Here is a 24,159-nt window from a genome sequence, read left to right on the forward strand (position 1 = left end):
AGATCTGTGAGAAAAGTGCATACTTGTCTGGTGGTTTGGGTGTAAGGAAGATTGATGGCTTTTAAGAGTGACCTTGCTCTTTGTGTAGCCTTAGTAGTATTTCAAGAAGCCTAAGTAAATAAACTTTTTATACTATGATATCTTAATCAAATTAAGGAGAATACTTCACATAATAAACAAGGAAATTATGCTTGGATAAATTTCTGAGAGTCAGCATTTCCCATGTGGGTGATAAGGAAAGTCCTACCTTCATAATCCTGTCATTACTCTTGAGAAGTACTTGAGGATGATATGAACTGATATATAAGCCTGTTACCATGAAAAAAAACACTTTTTCTTTATTTGTTTTGTTTTCTCTAATTCTGTCTTATGGGCCATGTTCACTTCTGGATTTATATGACTTCGGTAGGACCTGAGGGGTTTCAACATTTTGTTGAATAGCTAAGAAAAGAATTGGAAGTAAGAAAAAACTTAGTTTACTTGAAATAATGGCAGCACTCTGCCCATGGCTTTTCCATGCTCTCTTCAATTACCAGACATGGCACCTTTTTAAACCAAAGAAATACCGGAGGTTTCCTACACATCCTTTTTTTTTTTTTTTTTTAAACTCTCATGGGTAAATGTAGAACAAATGGAGTGGGGAAATCTCTAATTGTAATCTCTGAAATCCCTGCTATAAGGTCTTGCTAGCAATTGCAGAAGTAAATGCTGTTTACATCAGATTGGACAGATAATTCTCCTCTGTTTCTTCATTGAGTGAAATCAGCTGACACTCTCTGGGCTTTTATAAGAACTGGAATAGGAAATAAAATGAAAAGTCATATTTTTACCCTCCTCAAGATTTTTGCCTGGAACTTTTCACTTGTTGAAGGACTGTTGTCCTGGGCTTACATATGCAATTGTGCAGGTGTCATTTCATGACTTTAGTCTATATTTAGAATTTGAAGATTTTTTCCTTTGGAGACATAAACATTTGAACACTTTCATGTACTTCTCAGTGAAGGTCAGACTCTGTGATGATTGACACAGTAAACTGTATCTGAGGCTGTTTTCAGAAGTAGAAACTGAGTTTTGTAAAAGCAAGTCTCCTCTGGACTCCCAGGGTAGTCAGTGCAGAAAGTCTCTTCCAGATGTCTCTTCAGATTGCCTAAAAAGAAGTTTCTGCTCAAAATAGCTTTTTTAATGAGTCTCTTTCTCATTTTCTATGTACTGGCCATGGATTGACCTCAGGAGGTTAACATCCTGTGGCTAATTTTAGTCAGTGAATAACCTTGCCGCCTCCAAAACTCAACTGCTTTCATCTGGTAATGTTTCACAACCTCTTTGCATTTATTTTGCCTGGAAATACTTATGCTGACAGAGAAGAAGGGGTTGTAGTGTTTTATCCTATGGCTCTTTTGCTCACCTTCTAAATTTTTTTTCTTTATTTTATCTACTATTCTATGAAAATCTTCATCCTTTGTCATATATAGGTTACTGACCTGAAATTTGTACTCTGAACATTGAAGCGGTTTCACTTAATTCTTCAAACAAATATTGAGGCTACTGTAAAACTGAAGAAAAGATTTAATTGCACATTTAGGCAGGCAGAGAAAGAGGTCTTGAAAGTTGAAATCGTGATTCACAAGCCTAAAAAAGGAAGAAAGAAACCTAAGTGAAACCTTTCGTCAGCAACCTCCAGTTCTTGCTCTCCCACCCAAATTAATTCAGTGAGGTTTCTCAAGCCTTTTTAATTGAAATCATTTATTTTTACCTCAAATGCAGGTTATCATAAACCAGAAAATAAACAGCAGTTACTTCCACATTCTTAATAAAGTAAGAGGGCAAATAAAATTACCTATTATGGTAAATATGCACTCCTGTAACACTGAGTTATTGCCTTAATTGTGAAGGTACCAACTTACTAAAATAAGAAAAAGAATAAATGTACTGCTTCTGCTTTGCTTTACACTGATGCAAATGGGCATCTCTGTGAGATTCATGAGAGAATTTCATGGAGAGACTGAAAAAGTCCACCCTGATCAGGAATCACAGCCATTGTATCCACCAATCCTCACAAGAGAGGGTGGGTTTTAAAGCAGCAATTACATTCATGTGGGCCTTTAAAAATATATGTGATTTGCAGTAGTCACTGTGTGACATTGTTTGATGTCTGTGTGGGCTGCAATGCAACAAATTTGTCACTCTGCTAGACTGAGAATGGAACAGGCATTGCAGTCGTGCCAATCACAGCCCAGACCTGGTGATTTTCGTTTCCTGAAGCTCTGAATTGTGCTGCCAAATGACAAGACACCTCTTTGCAGATTTTACTTGTACCTGATGAGGAAGTGTGAAAATTCCTGACTGTGTCTGAGGCTGACCAGGTGCAGGGCATAAGGAAATGCCACCCTGGAGTGCAGGGAGGATGGCAAGCTGTGCTCTCTAGAAATGGTTCCTGTTCTGATTGATACTAAAGAAGATCGTAGACTCTATTCAGACAAGGGCAGCTAGTGGGAAACCCAGGTTTCCTGGAAATTTTCAAAGACAATAATTCTTTTTTATCTCTTTTAATTACCTTAAGGACATCTGCTTGTAACATGAATGATTAATTAAGTCAATACTTTTCAGAAGTGAACTGTAGATCATTAAAAAGCAAAAACACTCAGCTGCTGTTCAAAGGTCTATCTTGCAAGAATTTATCTTAATGACAAGGTCAGCACTGGATTTAATAGTGCAAGGTTATGAACTAATCATTGCTTATTACCTTCTGAGAGCCAGATCTTGATCCTAAGAGTGACCTCTTAGAAGGAATAAGATGTTTCTTTAGTTGAGCAAGGATTTTTGAGTTTAGCCCTTAGATTCAGGACCATGGTGGCATTGCAGAAGATACAGGTGCTTCTGCGAGACTCAACGGGGGCATCAGAAGCTGTGTTTAGTGGTTTGACACACAAGAACAAATCCCAATGAGCATATTCTATGTCATCTGTGTTTACTTACAGTGCCCTAAATTGAGTAAAACTGAACAGGGTGTGCATTAGTGCTCCTTGTAAGAGAAGTGGGATCTGACCCATGTTGCCATGACCCATGTAATAAACACCAGAGTCTGACTCCATGACATCCAGGTAGATCTGAGCACATTTTCACTGCTCCAAAAGAAGATAAAAGGAATATTTCTGGGGAGTCTTTTTGCAAGTGATGTCCCACAAACAGAGTAGATGCCTCACAACTGCATTTCAACTTGCTTAAAAATAAATTGCAAGTAGCACTCAGCAATCTCCTGTGATTGTCCCAGCATGTGACTGTCCTATTCTGGATATATTGACTTAGTATTGCCTTCTTACCTTGGAGGAGATAATCTGCATTGGCTCTTTTTAAGGTGTATTGTCTCTCTTTTTGGTACGCTGCCTGAGACCTTGGGCTCGTGTATATGAGCCTACTAGAGTTGATTTCTAACTTACACAAGAAAAACTAAGGACATTTGGATTGGAACTCCTTTTTCTATGTAGATACTTGGATAGCTTACATTGAGTCAGGAACATTTTAAACTGTGCATGCAAATTCACAAGTTGTGGCCGCCTTATTTCTTCCAGCATCAAAAGAAAGGGTGTCTAGTCCAAACACAGCCCTGTAAACAAAGCAAATGCAGTTGAAATATTCCTCATTCCTGTTGCCCATGCTGGGAACCTGGACCCAACAGTCACACATTTGCACCACATAAAGGAAAGGGAGGACCCCACTCACAGAGCAGGGAAACTTCAACATCGCACAAAGCCACCATTGAGAAATAACAGAGGTTCAGAGTAGACAATTTCTCCAACCAAAACACCAACATCACCACCAAACCCACCTCTTTGAGTGGATAGGGTTTACATGAATTGCTCACTGCCTACCGAAATAAAATCAAAGGATATTCAGGATGTCTGCAATACATATTGTTAATCAGTTAGAAATACCCTGACACCTTGACCTGTTTCTTGCAGTCAGGACCTTTAATTGCAATGAATAATCAATATTTCCTGAGCCTAGTGAGTGGGATGAGATAATTGTGCAGAAAGCCTGTATTAACTACATTTGAAAGAGTAATATGTTCTACTGCTAATGGTTTGTTCTGAGGTCTGCCACTGACCTCGGGCGTCGCACTTGAGTCAAAATTTTCAAATTTGCATGTCTTAAGAGAAGCAGAGATTGTCATGTTTGGGTATGTAATTAAGCAGCCTGGTTTTCCCCCAAAACCCTTTAAAGTGTGTCAAATGGGAGCCTGAGCACTGAGGTCTCTTAATCACATTGGAAGTGTTAACGAAAGAAACTGCTGCAGTGCTGGTTGTAATCAGAATTGGTGAAAAAGAGTGATGGTTTGTTCAGAGCTCCTTCTTTGAAAGGGAATCATTCAGCTTGCACTTTTCAGCCTCATAGTCTGAGGTCTGGCCAGCTGATGAGACAACATCTCTAAAAACATGTGGTGTTTTATAAATGTTTGGCATTAGGATGCCGAACAGCTGCTTCTATTAGAAGGGCACTGGTAAGTGAAGTTCCTATTGCCTTGCTGACCGAACACAGACATTTCTCACTAAAGACGCAAATCCACAACCTGCTGGTCAGTCCTAGCCTTCATGACAGTTTCTTATGAGAATAATATCTGTCTGGTTGGAAGCTCTGGTCTCTCAGTGGGAATTTAGCAAGCTGTTTCCATCTGTTGCTGCAGGCTGTGTTTCAGAGTATGGGTTCATTTGTGACTCATGTTTCTTTTCTCTCCTTTCCCTCCCCCTTTCTCTCTCTCATCTTCTTTCCTCTGCAGAGGGGGTAAGAATGAGCCAGAACCAGAGCAACCAATCCCTCGAAAGGTGCAGATTCGTTCTCTGCCTTCCTTGGAGGATATTGATCCAGACGTGTTAGATAGCATGCACTCGTTAGGCTGCTTCCGTGACCGAAATAAACTCTTACAGGACTTGTTGTCGGAAGAGTAAGCACTTGCTCAATCTTCATATCAGTTGGGTGTCCAGGGGCTGGGATGCTTATGAACCTGGAGAGAGGTAGAGAGCACTGATGTCTCTCTCTCTGAGTGACTGGTAAGAACTTCTCACCCTCTGGCTGCTCATTTGCTGGTGAGGTGTTGGGAGCAAGCACTGAGCCTTTCTTACTCCGTGGGTCAGAAGCTCACAGCCTGACTAGCAATGGAGCCACTGTGCTATTTCTTCCCTAGCTGCCAGGCCAGGTCACTTAATTAAAACATGGGCTGCACAGTCCACATGGGGAGGTATCATTGCTGATGTTTGTGTTGGATATATGTTTGCTGCCAAATTTTTACTTATTTCAAACCTGTGCCTTAGAGTTGGTGTATCTCCTGAGGTGTTAAGAGGGACAGATAGTAGAAAGAACACTTAGAGGCTCAGGAGACCTGTCTGGCTGCCACTCTTGGTTTGGACTTCCTGGGGCACATAACATTGACTGTCTGTGCCTCTGTTCTGTGTGTGGAACATGGGAATCTTATTTCCTTTCCTTACTAGCTGCTTGTTGGAGACAGCAAGCATCTCAAAAGCTTTGTGGGTTGTGTATCTAGCTGTCATGTACATGACCACATCCAAGTCATTTAGAATAACTGTGACAGTTTATTTGATGAGAAGTTTTATGTACATGTTGACCTTTTTTTCCTTTTCAAATGTAAATGTTTTTTCTTCTTTTTTTTTTTTTCAGAGAAAACCAAGAAAAAATGATTTATTTTCTTCTGCTTGACCGGAAGGAGAGGTATCCTAGTCATGAAGATGAGGATCTTCCCCCTAGAAATGAAATAGGTACTGCAGATATGACCTCAGTCACCATGAACCTGTCTGAACTTCCTCCTCTTCACTTTTTTTTTATAAATTCTGATTTTATTTTAATTTAAACCCAAACCCTAGCTTTGATGTTACCTTCCCAGTGAAATGGTATACGCAGCACTGGTGAGAATCCTCAGCCTGGGGCAGGCAGAAGGCTTAAACTAGAAGGCTTCATCTTTCAAGACATGTCTGTCTCACAGTGCAGAAACATCCAAGTAGGTCTTGAATGGGATCTTAAAAAATGTGCTGTGAACCCACAGGCTGTCTCTATGCAGGCAGATGAGGTTTAGCAGTATAATTTAGTGACAGAATTTTCTAATTACAAGTCTCCTTGCAGTGTTGCAGAAAGTCTGCTCATGGACTTCAGTTACTAAGAAGCTGTGTTGCTGCATCCCTCTGCAGTTATATACGTACACATTCTCTTCTCTGTAACTGAATACATGCACTGCTGAAAGAATGAATCATATAACTTAGCTGTTTTATAGTACATAAATCAAACTCCCATGTTTTTAGACTTAGAAAGATTTTAAAAGCTTAATGCACAATAAGATCATATATCTTACAAAGCTCTTGTGATACCACTTTATTCCCATTTATTCATTGGTTTTTTAGGGTGCTGCTGATCACCACTAATCCAGACAACAGGAAAACTGTTCCCCAATGAGCTAACCATATAAATGAGTCTTGATGTGCAGGCAGGTTTAATAAAGGATTAGTCACTTCTAGCAATGATCTGAAAGAGAATTTTGCATAGATGTGTGGAGAATTTCAGGTATTGTATTTCAGCACTTTGAAGACTAGAAGCAAAGTGCCCTTTATTTTCACTGGAAAGCCTGGAATCTCACAAGCTTTCAGGGCAGTGCTATATTGCACTGCATTTGTTAATGCTTCATTGAGTTATTAACCTATCCAAGTTCCAGGCTCCAGGCCCTATAATTTTGCAGGGAAATCTCTTCTATGGGAGAAGAGATGAAAATTCTTAGTTAACATGGCAATTTTTAAACTCCTACCTGGATGGAGCTACAGAGAGCATGTTAGCAGGGATCCTGATGAAGATGGGTAGCTGTGCCAGCTCCAGGTCCTGTGGTCAAAAGCCCCTTGCTCGGTGCAGTTTGTCATCTAGCACTCTGCTAATCAGCTTTTGACTCAAACAGATTATCCTGCCATGTAGGGACAGCATTATCTTGTTTTAGAAATGCTTTTGTTATAAGAAAAGAAGCAAGGTGACTCTACAGTCTCCAAACCCAGCATGTAAGTGAATATGTAGCGATGCCCTAAATGCATTGTGTATCTCTTCCACATGCCAAAGTATTTTCATGGTTTGAACTGAAATATTATGGTCCACTCTAGTATTTTTTTGTGCAAGGAGTGAAAATGTTTCCTAACTGGGAAACACTGGCTGTATCTGTGTGCCTCACCCACCCATTTGAGCATTATTCTTTGAGTGTTTGTATGTTGTATTTCCTCTTCCACAGGGGGTTTCCACGTCCTCTGTTCCCAGTGGTATCTCTGAGAACATGGGGCAAGGTTTAATTAGGAGCAGTCATGTGTCTGATGAATATCTCATCATTAGCCATTAGCAATGGCCTTGCACAAACAAAGAAAAGCAGAGAACAATTAACAGTTTAATAATAGCCTGAAGAAACCATGTTCATGAGAGTTGTGCATTGTCTGATCTCTTGCCAAAAAAAAAAGCTTCTGAGTATTTTGTTTTTTCCTCTTTGGTGGCGTATTAAGTCTCAGAAAGGATGGATGCAGGTAAAAATATTGCCAGCTACAGCTTGCCTTTTCTTCTGGTGTCCCTTTGTCTGATTCAGCTGTATAAAGTTTCTTCCAAGGGCCAAGGAAGGGCCATTTGCAACATTTTTCATGTGCAGCTCCATTTTCTTTACTTGAAAACATGGGAGTGAGAAGCTGCTCAGTACAAAGAACGAATATCAACTACTGTCTCCATGAGAAAAAGGATTCTGTGGGGTGAAGTTTCTTAATAAACCAGAGAACAAAAGGTTGGGCCAGAACAGACACAGAAGATAGAGATGCCTCATCCAAACTCAGAAGGTGCACCTTTATTTCCCACCTTCTGTGAGAAGGCAGATTTATAATTGGATGACTACCTATGTAATTCTATCTTCATATGTAAAAATGCTTAGGAATGGCTTTGTTTTTCTGATATGAAATAAAAGGACACTGCATCCTTAGTACTGTCACTGGTCTATGACTTAATTTTTTTTCACCATGTCCAGAGAGTCAAAGAAGAGAAGGGCAAATACTGGAGATTTTCCTATTTTTAATTCCTGGGCTTATGCAAAATCTTCTACAGCTTTTGTATAACACCACTTTAGTCATTTTGGCATGAAGGGTGTGTATATATAACTAATTCTTTAGTATCTTTAGACTTGACAGTGATAGCGCCCTGTCATTTCTTAATCAGACCTTCCTAAAAAGTATGTACAATACTTGATACTCTTGGCCATGTAAAGTGTAGGATTGTACCCAATTTTAAATAGGCATCAAATACCTTTATTAGAAGCTCAACCACATTAATGCAAGCTTTGGATGTATTTTCCATCCAGCTTTTGTGAATTGCTGTTCCTGAATTTATAGGTGTGTTTCACCACCTGCTCTTTTTGCTTATTGTGTGTCTTTGATAACTTAAAATATAGATTAGAAATCAGTATCTTCCAGCAGCTTAAGCAGCAAGGGCTGATACAAAAGAATAATTTAGCTTATTAGCAATATCCTTCTCCTCCTCAATTTTCTGTTGATTCCCTCATGGCCCCTGTGGCTAATGTCCTTCTCTCAGGTTTTCTCTTTCTGATGGCAGTACAAAGACTGTCATTCAAGTTTTTTAGCTAATTCCTCTTCAGATTTCTTCTTTGCTGTGTTTTAAAGTCCAGCTTTTAGGAAAATGGCATGTCACTTTTGTAAATGTCAGTTGGCTGAGTTTCCATTTCTGTTTTGAACATTCATGGATCAAATTGACTTTTAAAATACCTGTTCATGGAGTATTTTTCTTGTCTTTTTCTCTTTATTGTTTAACTTCTCTTGTTTGAGCTTATTCATCACCATTCTTTTGACATTTGATGCTTTCTTCATCTTCCTTCTTCTTTTCTTTTAAACTGCACTATTTTACTTTCCTTTTTTATGTCTGATATCCTGCTACAAAACTTGTATCCATTTGGTGTTATATATACACTCTGAACATCTTATTATGTCTGTTACTATGCTGTAGATACACTCCTGAACCACCAGTTGTTCTGTAGCATGAATTTTTTCTCATATTTTGAACTTCCTTGAAGAAAGAGGAGTTTGAAAAATCTAAACCTTGTCCCAGCTTACTTTTGACCACTTACACGTATGCAGCTGAAGTCACACAGTATTAATGTTTTATTTGGTTTATCCCCTTTGTTTTTCTTTCAGCTTTATGCACTCCTTTTTTTCTTATCTGGAGGTCATTGCCTATACCATTTTCTACTATCTTTTTATTGCTGGATAGAGTTTGAAATACAGCTGCACTTTTTATCTAATTAATTTTTAAGAGGAATACTATTACTGCTAACACAAAGAATACTTGGGTTATACTGTAATGGGGTCAGTTGTTATCACTAATCCATTTGCATTGAACCATCTTAGCTTATGTTCATTGTTTCAAGGATAAGCTCTGCCTCAAAGAGATCTTGTTCTAAAAAACATGATGTCAGAAAGAGAGAAGAAATGAGTACATATTGGGTGTGAGGAGGGCAGGATAATAAAGAGCAGGCAGTAGAGGTGGAATTGTCAAGTGTGGTATTTCTGGTTTTGCACAGGAATCCTGGCAGAAGGAGAAGCCTTGAGAACTGGGCGCTGTGAGTTTCTTTCTAACAGCAGGGGTGAAGGATGCCTTCTTTTACAAGTGGCCACTCTCCACTAAAATTTAAAACGTCTCTATAAATAGAGGCAGGGAACTGAAATAGCCCAACCAAAGGAAAAAAAATCCGTCTGTATTTTTTCTGCCTTTCTCCTTTATACTGTTTTGATGCCATGTATGGTGTTAGCTATAAAACATGTCAGCAGGTCTGTATTTGGTTCCCTGCTTCACCATGAAGGTGTGGATGATTTGGCAAGATATCTTCTGCAATGCATTTTGGTATCTAAAGACTCTTTTCAGAACAATTTAAGTGCTCCTCAGAGCCTCAGTAAATGTTTGTCAACATCTTTAGGAATGAATTGCCTTTAAATATCTCTTATATATCTTTATATATCTTTTATACATATTTAAATATCTCTTATACCTCAGTTTTCACTCTGCAAAGCTAAAGTAGCACTTTGATACCTCATAGAATTGTTACACAATAAAACGTGTCTAGCATTTAATTTACTATGGTAGTAAAAGCTGTATGGTGTGGCTCTCATTGAAAGATTTGTCTCAGGTAGACAAGCATGTTTAATTTGTAATGCTTCTGAAGGAGGGAAAATATAAATCAGCAGGAAAAACCTAAAATCTAATCTTCAAGATGCAAAAAAAGGATATTCTTTCAGAGCAGAATGCAATTCTGAATTTAGAGTTTACTCCTGTCTCTGTGTCACATTTAATCTGGTTGGCAGGGATGCGGAAGGCAAGCTCTAACAACCTGAGTACATACACAGGATCCCTAGATGGCTCATGCTCTGCCTAACAGCTTGTGCTATAGCCCGTGCTGTCACCTTGTATCATCCTGTTATTACTGTTACCAGCTTTGCAAGCTGATTTCTGCAAGCTGTGGTATAGTTGCACCTCTATTTTGCAGTGCTCATAATACCTTCAGGGCAGTGGCAGGGCTCCTTCTCTCTGCAGGTGTATTGTAAGCTACGTCTTAATGCTTGCAAATTTGAAACAAGGGAGAGGCTCCAAATGTCCACCTCCATCATGAAGAGATCTGTCTTTGTAGGGGAGGTGTGAAAGTGAAATTGTTGAGAGAGGATTTAACCAGCCTGCGTGAGGTAAGTCCCAACTGAACTGAGTTGACAGCGTTTTCTTTCCGGTCAGATCCCCCCAGGAAGCGTGTGGACTCCCCAATGCTGAACAGGCATGGGAAGAGGCGGCCGGAGAGGAAGTCCATGGAGGTTCTCAGTGTGACAGATGGTGGATCCCCAGTTCCTGCTCGCAGAGCTATTGAAATGGCACAGCATGGACAGAGGTGGGTCTCTGCTTCACCCAGGAGCCCTGCCTGCCTGGGTCTGCTCCTCCCTTTTGTGTTACACATACAAAGGAGCTGTGGGGCTTTTCTGTTTGCACCAGCACCCATTACACCTTCCAGTCACATCTGCAACACCATCTGGCAGCCAGCAGTGCTTGTGCACACAGGGCCAGAAGTCCTGCCAGGGGCTTAATGGTTCTGTTTGCTTGCAGCTATTCCTCAGGAAGCCACCATGTCCTCTGGGCAAGACTCATCTCACCTCTTTTTAATTGTTGAGGACATGGGCATGCAGTCTAAGCTTGCAATACAGGCTGACTGGGCAATGGGGACACATAAGGGCTTTGGGAGGTCTCAGACACATGTGTCCTGTCAAACAGGATAATTACCTTCTGCTTGTTCTTCTCCAGAGCCTACAACAGGAATCTAAGTGACTATCTGGGATTAGGTTCCTAGTTTTTGGGTGCCTGAAGTTAAATGAACACCGTGCTCCATGTCATCAAAACAACTTGAATCTGGAAAGGCCTGTCCAGGCATCTTGTAGATGCCTCCAAAATGTGCTGTCGGAGCCAGTATGCATCTGAAATGGCACATAAATCACCACATGCTTGTAAAGCAAAAGAATATGTATAACTTACGTCTTTTCTGTCAAAGAAAGTGTCAGTCTTCTGGGGAAACAGCAGAGGAAAATGGTGTCTCCTCAAGGCAAGTTCTGGGAGAGTAAGTGAACTGTGGAAATTCACTTATGTGAACCATGGAAGTTGCTTCCTCAGTCCCTATGACCAGCCTAAGGGAAGCATATGCATTTGGTGTCACACTTGCATTAATAATCAATATAAAAGAGCACTTCCCATAGAGGAGTAATGGTGATAATGATGCTGTAACTTCTGTTTCAGTTTTGACATCATTATTTATTTGTTCAGCTCTTAAGATCTGTTTTATATTAAAAAAAAAAAAAAAAAGCCTGCTGTGCCCAGAAGCTCCCTTTGCTGACTGAGGACTGGGAGAAGAACATGAAATAATTTCACAGATATTCCAGAGGCCCCTAGAATTGCTGGAAACTTTTCCTGGCAATTGTTACAATTCTATCTGCAGTGAAGAAAGAGTGGTGATTTCCAGAATCTGCTAGGACTTATTTCAGACTGGATATATGACCTTGAGACTGCTCTAAAAACTTCTTGACATACTGTAGATTGGAAACCTTACTCAGATATGTGATTTGGTGTGAGGTGTGGGTGAAGGAAGTGTTCAGCACAGGATGTGCTCAGTGTTCCTAACAGGCCTCAAAGGAGTAAGGATGAGCACAGCACTGACTCCTTGTTCCACCTGAAGTGTTTACTCCGCTGCTGGGAGATGCAGGACATGAGGCTCCCAGAGCCATGCAGAGGCAAATCACTTCTCCCCACCCCAAGGCTCCTTCACAGGGAGTGTCCAACTGAACGGAACAATCAGGAGGCGTTAGATTGACCACAGCATTTTCTGAGAGCTGAAACCTTTTCTTCCAGCTCTGAACTTTGAATTTGGGTTCAGAAGTCTGAAGAGGCAAAGCTGTGTCTTGCTATCCAAAGTATTTCTTTTGCTTTTAATTTCTCACTCGATTTTGCACATGAGGAAACAGTTGAAGTCAAAAGGTCTGGGATAAGTTCAGAGCAGAGATATATCCAGGCTGCATATCAGTAAAGAAGTGCTTTGGCTTAAGGAGGAAGTAAAACCTGCAGGCACAAAAGAGATATGGGGCAATGCATACCACAAGTCAGGAACGGACATAAAAGTGTGATTAAGGGTGGAGAAAGGGATGTAATAACACCATGACTGATGATGATGGGCATGGTAGTGCTTGTTTTCGAAGGGGTTAAAAGGGAAGTTGTTATTTTACTCCACGTGTGAGCTTCCATAATTCATCCCATCCACATCCAGAGATGACAAGGGCACATTTTGTGTTGCTGGCAGCACAGTCGTTTATAACACGAACTGGCTTCATTAACAAACCCCACTGCATGGGGAGTGTCTGGGGACGATGCATTGCTGATGGGGCACCATCTGTCAGAACACTCAGTAACAAAGTGACAAGTGCCTTCCACCAAGAATGGGGATTTTTAATGGCTAGTTGCATATTATATTCCATGAAATAACCCACTGACAGTGGATTTTACAGCACTAGGGTTTAGATCCCCAAGGGGGATGCTTTTTTAAGAATTACTTTTTTTTTTTATGTCAAGAGATGACTATTCAATGCTTTTATCCTACAATAGTAGGAAGATTGACCATGGAATCAGGTCTCTTGTTAAGACACAGATGACTTGTGTAAACATCTGGAGACACAGTGCCATTGCTTCTTGCTTGAGCTGGCACAGATACACTTCTAACCAGTAGGCAAAACACACCCAAGTGTCTTGTGATTTATTCCTACTGTCCTCTTTCCCAGTAGTAAACAGATGTTTGCTTGTATAAAGAGGATTTATGTTACAATCTCGGGTTTACATATCTGTATCATGATCTGTGCTTTTGGTAACCATGTGAGAGCCCTACAAGTGTCTGGTCTTGGCTTGTTGAGGGCATATCTTTCCACTGAAATTTAAAACTTGGCAGCCTCTAGCCCTACAGGCTGAGAAAGTATTAAGTGAAAAACATAATCCTTCAGTGACTTGGTTTTGAATAATGAACTAGGAAAACTCACAAAAAAGCTGCTTGTGGAGCTTACAGGCTCCTTGAAATGCTTGTGCTGACGTCTCCAGGTGTTCTCCAATGGATCTTTGTGAATGGCAAAGTCGGTATGCACAAACTCTAGCCCCTCTAAAACCACTGACTAAGTTTTGTTAATTCTTGGTTTTCCCTGCTAGTTATCAACTAAACTGGGTTCATAGTTATATCTTAATTACTTCTGCTATTCTGGTATCCCTACCTCTCAGACTGGCTGATATTTCATTGAAATGTCAAAAGAAAAGAAGTAGGTTCTGAGCTTAGTTTAACATCAGCTAATTTGTCCCTTGTGCTAAAACCACACAGACTAGGAAGAATTCCATGGGAGCTAGAATCCAGCAGGGATATGGCAGAAATTTTCAGCAGCTTTGCTGTGAGAGTCCAAAAACCATTCTAAAATGGGCTTTATTAACTATTCATTTTCTTCTAGTTTTTGAAGTGGAGAGCTTGCATGAGAGATCAGCTAACATTAGGAAGCAGTGTTCTGTGAAACAGTGAAGCATATTACCAGGGAAATATATTACAGAGAGCTGCCCTTTTAGCAAAGCATAGGGAATTTCACTTCCAAGCTGCAGGGATTCAGACCCAAGATGAGAAAGAATGGCATTTCTCTATACACTGAATATAGGGAAGAGAGTTGGGAGTTAAGTGATAATGGACCCTACAAATTAGAATACCAAATGGATTACTGTTCCTCTAAGAGGCTCTGTGGTCTGATTTTAACCTTTTCTGAGAGCATGCTTAGTGTCGAGGTCTTCTGGAAAAGTCATGAGTAATGAATGCCTTGCAATTAATGCTTCAGGTGTGTTCTGTTTTCCCTGGACACTGTGACAAAGTAGATGGTACTGGGGTTTTAAACTGAATAAAGGAGAGCAGGGTTTGCAAGTATGCATGGGGGAAGTCATCTTAGACCTCAGAAGTCAGGGGAAGATAATGAACTTGAGCACTGTGTAGGCATGAGCCATGACTGTAAACAAAAGAAAGGTTTTTCAGACCATTGCTTAAAAAGGGGAGGATGGGTTGGGGGACTGGGTGTCCAGCATTGCTAGAGGTGACTCTCTTTTATAAAAATGTCCACACTAGTAACTGTGTTTTCTCGCTTTGTTCCTGCCATAGTAAAACAATGTTCAGTAAAAGCCTGGATATCTCTGAAGCCAATCCCAAATTCAACAAAGAAGAAAGGTATAAATACTGACAATATGTTCCTCTCCTCTACCTCACTGCTGAGACCTTAAAGATGCAGTACTTACCTTCTCTGTGTGGGGACAGAGCTGTTCTCTCTTTCCTCTTTAGAGAGAAGAGGGTGGGATATTTACATCTCCATACTATGTATGTTTTTGTACAGTACCATCCATTTGAGGCTATCCCCAATGCAGCCTTGGACTGTACCAATGATTTCCCCACTAAAATTTCATCCTACTGCTATTTCAGATTCAGTTCTGCCATGGGTAGAAGTTCTGCCCAGGGTAGAAGATGTATTTGCTTAAGACTTCTTTGGGAAGGTTTGGAATATAAAATACTAGGAAAGCCCAGAATGTTCCACTCTGAGCATTAGAAACAGCAGCACAGCTGAGTGAGTGACAACAGTGGTAGGAAACTACGGAAATTCAGTCTGACAGACAAAATATTAAGGGCCTCTGGTAAGAGACAAACTCTTTAAGACTACCCAGAGGACACAAGAGGAAAACGTGATTGAAAACAGGGTTTTTGGAGGATGATGCTAATCTAGCAGTTCAAGTGACAGATGCTGAAGAACAACAGAAAGGGTAACTCCCAACTGTCAACAGAGGCACAATGGCACAATGGAAGACAGGTAGGCCACCGCATTTACAGACTTTAAGTGGACTTATATGGGTCCATGAACACAAAAAAAAAACTTTCGTGAAGGTTTTTAGTGTACATGTTGTTTCTAAAATTTTGATCTCAGATGAAGAGAATTTTTCTCTGTGTTGAAAACTGGCATCCCAAAGGATAACTCTTCATCAAAATGTAATCCTTATACATTTTGGACAAACACTTAGCTTACCCAAAGGTTATAAGTGTGGCATATGATTCAAAAAGGGAGAAGCAATGGCTTCCTTAAAGGAACCAATGGACTTCACAAACCATTCTTATTTCCATTTCCCCTTTTCATAGAAATATTTCTGTATAGAGATAAAGGTGGGCTTTAAGCCTCGGGAGATTTGCAGGATGTGTGAGGCACTGTTTTGGCCTTTTGCAGTCTGAGACAGTCTTTTGTGGTCAGTGTTTCAAGTCCTGAACCTGCCACAGTGAGGAACATCGTGCATCTGCAGGAGAGATTGTGCCTCATGTGGTCTGTAAAGCACCCTCTCTAAAAGGCCAAAATACCAACAAGCATTGGATTGGACCTAAGTTGTTAGCAACCTTGTAGTTCCACAGCCATGGAGAAGTAGTGGTTATACAGCCTTTAGTGGCTAGGCTTTCCTGGATTGTTAGCATAGACATGGAAATTCCTGTTCCTTTCTCTGATACTCCCTATATGTAAGTTTTGCTTTTGAACATGTGTCACTTCTTGCATTAAAAGTTAGTCTAAGGTTACTCCAAAGATGAGCTTTTTCATAGTAATCAGGAATCAGGTCCAGTAAAAGAATGCAGAAATTTTATCTGTGACAGGAGAGGAGTCTTTCAGCAGATGTTCTGAGCACCATCCTTGTCCCTCTGTCCTTCTCTGGCAGCTGCTACAACTGTGTTAGGAGCAGAAGAAATGACACTTCTGTATCTTCTGTGGGAATTTCTTAAATCCACATAGGCATTTTGTGTTCCCTCTCAAAGGTGATATTTTTCAGACAACAGGAGGAGAAGGTTAGAGCACTGCATGGGGATCACCCACAGTCCTGCTTATTCAAGGACCAGGCTGAATTTTTGAGGACCACATTCACTGTGATCTCAACTCCCTCCCACTTCTATGAGTTCAAATGAAGGACCTCAGTGGTGGGAATGTGAGAGAACCTGGATTCCAGATCTGTGCACAACCACATGAAAGAAAGGGGTAGGCAGCAAAGAGGACCCCAGCAAAATGGGGTCACATTATCAGGGTGGCCATTAAATTTTTGTTCAGTGTTTAATTGTCCAATTTTATAATACCTTTTTTAAAGGAATACTGCATCTTTAAGGGTCCCTTCCCTCTAGATGCACATGGTTGTCTTAGTAGCTGAGGCCACTGTCCCTTTCTTTTTCTTTTTCTTTCTGACTTTCTTTCACCCCCTCTTTCAGTGCTTCTCTTCTTCTGTATCTGGGTTGCTGCAGCTCCGTAGTTCACTTGCTTCAGTATTATAGGGAATGCACATGTCTGCGCTTCTGGGTCTATTGTGTCCTGGGATTGTTCATTTTTTTTTAAACCTCATTTCCCCTTTTCTTTACCCTATTGTCAATTTGCTTTCCATTCTCTTTGTTAACCTCTTCAGTGCCTTCCCTGTTGGGAAAATGACTTGAAAGAAACGTTATTGAACCTTCTTGCACCCATTCTATTTGCATTTGACTATTCTGCATGTGTGAATATGGGTGTATTTTCTGTATAAATATACACACAGGTTCCAGTATATGCAATGGGTGTAAATTTGCTCTTTTCAGTTACATCACTGTAGATAGATTGGTACAGGTATGATTGAGGACAGCATTTGTTCCTAAATATATACATATATTTGTGTGTATATATATATATATATATATATATATATGAATTAGATCTTACCCAAATTTGCACTCCACAGGCTGAAATATAAATGGAGTGTCACTCAAACACATGAAAAAGAGCTTACTGTAATGCTTCTTTCCACTTCTCTATCAATGCATAGCACAACAGCTTTTTTGTCCTATTCTGACTACGTTTTCATTTTGACTGTTCTCAAAACTGCCTTGGTGGCTCAGCCCAGCACTTGCAATGTTGATGTAACTGGAGGCATGGCTAGTTGCACTGATCAGTAAACTGTGAAATCTACTGGGCATATATTAAATTTGGCATTTCTGTCTTGTGGCGAATGGATTTTCTTCACCCAGCCAGAGGTAGCTCTGGCAGCTTGGGAGCCTCTTATTGAAAATTGAGAGAATGAGAGGGGGAAAGTGACAGAGAGCAAAAAAAACATTGCATCCAACTTGAAAATAATTTGGCTTAATAACACCAAACTGTTTTTTTATTTCTAATCTAATCTTTGTTAATGTGAAAAGGAGGTGACATTTTCCTGAGTTTGCTTACCTGCACCCCTGAAAACTTAATAACCTGACAATTCTATTTCCATTTTGAATGCTTTGGTTAGTAGGTAAAAATTAAGGATACTGATGTTTTCAATTGTCATTAGCCTTCAAAGTCAACATGCCAGAGATTCAGTCTGCTTTTAGAACTGCTTTTTCAGAATCTTTTCAGCACAGCATTGATTTATTCTCCATTCACATTTGAAAGATTTCCTTTGCAATCTGCAAACCCGGAGACTGAATTTATTTTAAATGATAAATGAAATCCTGGAGCACAAGATGGCATCCACAGAGATAAGTGCTGGGTTGCTGAGCTGGTGCGTTCTAGCTGATCTGAATTCCTGACTATAAGACCTTCATGACTAATAAGGCAGTATCAAAGCAGATTCACAGCTTGAGCTACAATCTTGTACCCTGGGCTCCCAAGCTGGCTCAGAAATGCATGCTTTAATAACCAATACATTTCACAGTTCATTCGTGGCAAAAAAAAAAGTACTTCTTACCAGGCCAGCTTGGGGGACAGAGGGACACTGCACTGAACAAACTGGGGACAAAAAGAACAATTTCCTGGATAACAGTGTGATATAACTGTGCCTTATGTAAGAGGCAGAGAAGAAATGCAGCATGAAGTATGAACCCCATTGCTCTGCTGGCTGCTTTAATTGGGATTTGGCTGGGATTTTTTTTTTTTTTTTTGCAGCCTTAGTATGTGTCTCTCCATATTCCCCAGTACCAAAGTTGGATGTGTCTGCAGTATGTGAGTGGGACAAAAGTTGTTTTCTGGTCAATGAAACTGTCCCCCTAGTGTTCCTGGTCTCTGGAAAGACTTAGGCACCGGTGGCAATGATTATGACCGTTCAGTTCTCCGAACAGTATTTCACTCTGCTTTTCCTACTCTTCTCTCCACCTGCCTCCACACCCCTCTCTCTTTCTTTCTCTCTCTCCCTCTCTCTTTATTTTCCCTTTCCGAGGATGGCGAGTGCTGATCCATTGGGGTAAGCTCTAGTTTTGGATTTTTCCTGTTGCGGGACCTGTTGTAACTTTGTAGAGGAACTTTTCATTTGCAATATCCAAATACAATACAGGTTGATACGCTTCAGTGACTGAGGCTTTACAGCAGGGAGAGAGAGAGAGAGACGTGGGAAGAAGCATTTTTGGTGCTTTTGTGTGTGTTTGTGTGCTTTTATGTTGGAGTCACACTCCATATAATTTACTTTTGGGGTTCTTTTTTGTTCTCTTATTTGTCCCTCTATTTCAATGTCTGTGGGCAGAGAAAACTATCCTCAGACACTGTGCAGATACCAGACACCTTCTGAGAAACCCATTCTCTGTTTAGCACTTTTGTATCTGTTTGCTATATTCCAGTTAATTTGGATCCTAATTTATCCAGTTTCCTTCTTTTTCTTTTTTTTTTTTTTTTTTAATGAAACTGAATCCCATCCATGTTATTAAAAAAATGCTGGGTATTCCCTCTTTTTAGAATGTTTTCTTAAGAGGTGAACAGATGGCCCTAGAGACAGATATATCTTCAAAGCTCTGTAATTTCAATAAAGGCAGTATAGGTACAGCTAAGAATGCAATCATGCTTCAAATTGAAGTTCCATTTATAAATACTTAAGAGAAGGAGAATATTATATTAATAAATGATTTAATAAAATCATTGTAATAGATCATTACAGACTACCCTCTTCTTGAGAGGGTACACATTGAGAAAGCTAATTAGCACCAGTAACATTTACTTCTCATGTTTGCAGCATGCTTCAATATCTGTTAATTCTTTCTAAACCATTTATAAATGGAACTTTAGTATAATTGGCCAATTAAGGAGGGTGGTGCTATTCAGCATCACCATCCGTATGGGCTGAAAAGAAGAAGGGGTGTGTTACCAACACCTGCACTTCTTCCTCTGCACTCTCTGTAAGGCTTCATCTTATAAGTGCTTGTTACCATGAGCAGACCTTCTGACTCAAGCATGAGTATTCCCAGTAAGAGCTGTCGCAATGTTATTTGCATGGTTGGGAATCTAAGACAGTGGAACATCCAAGGTATTTTATACATATTCCCTGAATCAGGGGGTGAGGAAGCACAGTTTGTACCTTTCAGACACCCAAAAGTAAGAATGATGAAATTTAACACAGCCTGACTGCTCACCTCTTGCATGTTAATTCAGGTCATTGTCAGGGATCCCATACCTTGAAGTTTCAGTTTAGATTTTTTTGGCTTTGAGTGAGCAAGGAAAGAGGAGTATCAAATTCCACCCAATTCATGCTTGAAGCAAATAAGAGGTTGGCTGGGTATTTTCTGGAATGACTTTCAAAACCACACATGGAATCAAACCAATTCAAAATTTCTAAGGCATTTCACCCAGGGACACAAGTCTGATGTATCACTGCACGCTGCATGCATGCTGCAGGCTCCCCTTCTTGGAAGCATGGCTCCAGCTTGACCAGCTAAGAGGCTGTATTCAGCATCCTGGTAAAACTGTGCTATGAAAGCAAGTTCTGCTGGGACTGCAACAGGCTACCAAACTTGCCTTGGATTGTAAGAAAAAGTTCTAGGAGAAGGTTATTCAAATAAGAAACAAATGCCAAATCTGACCTAAATATTAAAATAATGCTGTGAAGCCTTTATGTTCTACTGGTGTGTCCTAGCAGGGGCAGTGTTTAAAGCATTTGGGAACAGATCTGAGAGGGGTGATGGAGAGATGCTCTGTACATGTGCTACATGTGCAGTGCAGTTACCAGGCCAGCTGCACTCTCCTGTCTCCTGTTTCTCTCTGTCTGCACCTCAGTAGTATCAGGCTTCAGCCCTGCACCTCTCAGGAAATTCTGAATTCTCTGAAAACAGCTGGAAACTGGATTCAAGCCCCTCAGTTTCAGAACACTGCTCTGACATGAACTGGGCCTTGCATGGCTTCCTCTTGACAGCAGCTGGCTAAAATGATTACAAAATTACTTTAAAATTAAGGACCTTTCAACTTTGATACTTTGAATTATCAAATAGATTGAATAAGGTATAAAATCATCACAGCTACAAACTCTAGCCCACACATGCACATTTCGTTTCAGTCCTTTGCCTCTCTCTTTCATAGCTCAGCTGTCTCCAGGTGATTGTCAGTCTGTGGAATGGGAGGAATAGCCTGCAATGATCTCAGTGTCCACCTTATGTTTAGAGTGCCCTCTGCATCTTCCCCCTCCTAAACCTTGGGTCTGCCTCCCTTATGTTTTGGGGTTTTTGAATTCCTCCCTCCAGGCTTTTCAAAACAACTGTGTCACTAAAGAGTCTCTTCTTGGGTCTCTAAATCTGGCAGTTGTGTTTGAGGGAATGCTCTTTATCTGAGCAGCTGCACTATCTTTCCAGCTTGTATTTTCAACAACCTTTTGATGACTTCCATTGAGTTAATGCGCAAGCATACAGTAATGCAAAACACAGAGCAAAATGAGTCACACTCAGTGTTCACAGTTTCCTGAATTGTTGCATTTAGTGTTAAGTTATTGGAATAATTATAGATTTAATATTTGTGGTAACATTTAATGCCTGTAAATACTCTTAGGAGGTTACTCACTAATTAATACTTCTCACTAAATAAATTTACTTCATAGCCATGGAGATGATGTCATACCTCTTTCCACACATAAGACGTAAGAGTCTGCCATATTAATGCTGCCTGTAGGGCCTCTCAAACTTTCATTTTCTGGTGAGAGGGCTAAAAATTTAAATTCCTGTTCTTTCATTACAGCATTTCAGCATAATGCAATGTTTTCATTCCTTTCTTTTGGCCCTGTCCCAGTTCTGTCCACCTGACTCTGAGATACAGGAGCAGTGCATGTGATTGTTTTTTGTTTTTTTTTCAAACTGAATTACAGCATTGCTTAGCTGAAATGATCTTGATGAGAGGGACAAATCTGTCATTTTTGCTTGTTAGCACTTTTTGTACTGGAGTACAGATCCATATAGTAGGGCATGATACTGGGTTTTTATAGCTAGCTTAAGAATCATACCCCACTTGTAAAGGTAAATGATGGGAGATTTGTTAAATTGAGGAAGATGCAAGGAAAATCTCCTCAGTCTTGGTGTCATATGCTATACTACCACTTACTGGTAGAGGAGGAAGACTTCTGAAAATGTATAGCTCTCTTTTCACCCCAACACTTAAATTGAACACAGGCTTCTTTAAATTTTTTCCACTGCTCCTATATACAATTTCCAGTGTGGACAAACTGAAGCTTGCTATAGGGCCTACTTTACTTCTTACATATTTTGCATGTAAATCAGCAGCAGAAATAAATCTTGTTCAATAACAATCATGTGGATACTGAATGCATTTCCAGGAGGATTTCATACTAACTCTCTCTTATGTCCCCTGCCTCAGGCTCCTAGGCTGGATGAAAGCACAGTACACAACAACTATTTTTCAAATATTGCTTCCAATAAAGAACTGGGATTTGGGAGGTGGGGACTGCCATATTCTGCCCTGCATGTGTGTGATCATTTTTGTAAAAAAATAAGAGGCAGTGGGGTTGGGAAGTGAAAATTCAGGACTGTTGGAAACACCTGATTGCAAAAAGGAAATAGCAGAGTGGAACTTTTAAGCAAGTGTCCTGGAATTCAGGTGAGTGTCAGAGAGGATGTTCCCACCACAGTTAAGAGTTGGTGGTTAACATCTCCTTTAAGCTGGTGTTTAACTGCATCTCTGGGCACCTGAATGCATTCCACATTTTTCCAAAATAATCTATAGACTCCTCTTGTAATTTATGGCTTGGAAGAAGCTTTTCCTGATGATTCATGCAAGGAACATTTTAACTAAATGGACTTCCCATCTGCACGACACAGCTGTGGTGCAGTCAGCTACTTCACTTACAGGAAAGGCACATACAGTAGTCTTTTGAAAGTGGAGCAGACAGTTCTCCCCTTAAAATTACTTTGCATAAACCTTTATGAGTGCCCCAGATCTTGATGGTACAAATTTAGGCTTAATCTAGTGCAAAGGAATGCCAAGAGTGAGCCTCTAGTTTTTTTACTGTTGCACTATGATGGGCAGATTACATCAGGGTACAAGAAAAAAACCTAAGTGGGAATTTTCTGCATAGAATGAGTGCCCCAGATTTTCATGGTGTCAGCTGAGATTTAATCTGGCCAAAAAAACATGCTTCTAATGAGCTTCTAGTTTTCACCTACTTACTGTGATAGACAAACTGCAGTGGGATACAAAGAAAACCATCGGGGCAGAGGATACAAGTAGAGAAAACAGAACCTGCCATTGTGTTCAGTTATAGCTTATTCTTTCCTTGGAAATACTTCCTCTTTTGCAGTTCACTTATTTTTAAAGAATTCTGCTACTCAAACTTGTTTAATAATATATGTCTGGGAGACCATTTTAGAGTCCATTTTTCTGTTTTGTTCTAAAACAGCTGAAGAGAGTAAACTGATACTGTTTATGGTCTAAATTTGTTTTATATTCTTATGTATAAGCTGACATCAAGTATCTGACCTATATCAATTTTTAATATACATATAGTGTGTAAACACAGACAGACACATTACAACACATACACTCATACACTCGGTTTTCTACAGGAATTTCATCTTTTCATGTTTTTTACCTGGAGGCAAGTATTGCTTTCATGGCTCTTGTTATAGGAAGGAAACATTGGTAGTTTTGCTGTATTGACATATTGCTGCATGGTGGTTGTTGGACAAATAGGTTCTCAGCCAAATTCTCTCCAGTAGGATGTTTCAGTCTTCAAGACAACTTTCTTTCTATTTAAAAAGGATAGAAAGCAGCTGCCTCTGGGGCTCTCTCATGTGCAGTCACACATAAGGTGTGGGGTTTTTTTCTGCAGGGTAGCCCTCCTCCTAGGAACTTCCTCTGCTGAAATGTTTGTGCAGTCTGGCCTGTCTGCTCTTCCACCACGTTTAGCGTAGCACATTTGCACATTTTATTGTCAGCAGCTGACATTTTCCATAGGTGGCCTTTGCTGGAGAGTGTAAGACCATTAGCAGTATAGGTGACCTTGTGAGCAGATAGGACAGTTCACGCTCCCTTGACTGGCTTCTTTCTGAGGGCACCTGAGCTGTAATTTTGATATTAGTAAAGTCATCAACACAAGCAGAACTCGGTATCCACAGAGAAGGCCTGGCTTGCTTAATGCAGAAGCAAGTATTCTCAATGGAGAGCAAAGGTTTGAAATCCGTCAGTGAGAAGCTGTAAAGGGCTAAGCCAATGCAATCTTTGATTTCAGTGGGAAGTCATCACATAGGAAATGATTGTGTGCTTGAGTCAAGAGGACTTGGGGTTTTAATTA

The 24,159-nt window shown here is 40.2% G+C and overlaps 1 protein-coding gene across 15 annotated transcripts in view; it reads left to right on the top strand.

Annotated features, from left to right (window-relative positions):
- The window catches only part of BRSK2 (BR serine/threonine kinase 2), a 304,017-nt gene that overhangs the window by 243,414 nt on the left and 36,444 nt on the right, over nucleotides 1–24,159 (top strand). For 10 of the 15 annotated variants that reach the window (XM_068193900.1, XM_068193905.1, XM_068193906.1 and 7 more), the window contains exons 10-14: nucleotides 4,775–4,939; nucleotides 5,671–5,768; nucleotides 10,798–10,948; nucleotides 14,762–14,827; nucleotides 18,826–18,849. In XM_068193900.1, the coding sequence (XP_068050001.1) occupies nucleotides 4,775–4,939; nucleotides 5,671–5,768; nucleotides 10,798–10,948; nucleotides 14,762–14,827; nucleotides 18,826–18,849 (504 nt within the window). The remainder of the gene's footprint in view (nucleotides 1–4,774; nucleotides 4,940–5,670; nucleotides 5,769–10,797; nucleotides 10,949–14,761; nucleotides 14,828–18,825; nucleotides 18,850–24,159) is intronic. The other 5 variants (XM_068193902.1, XM_068193907.1, XM_068193911.1 and 2 more) reach the window with 2 other exon arrangements.

The sequence above is a fragment of the Anomalospiza imberbis genome, chromosome 6, assembly GCF_031753505.1.
Source record: "Anomalospiza imberbis isolate Cuckoo-Finch-1a 21T00152 chromosome 6, ASM3175350v1, whole genome shotgun sequence".
Classification (NCBI taxonomy): domain Eukaryota; kingdom Metazoa; phylum Chordata; class Aves; order Passeriformes; family Viduidae; genus Anomalospiza; species Anomalospiza imberbis.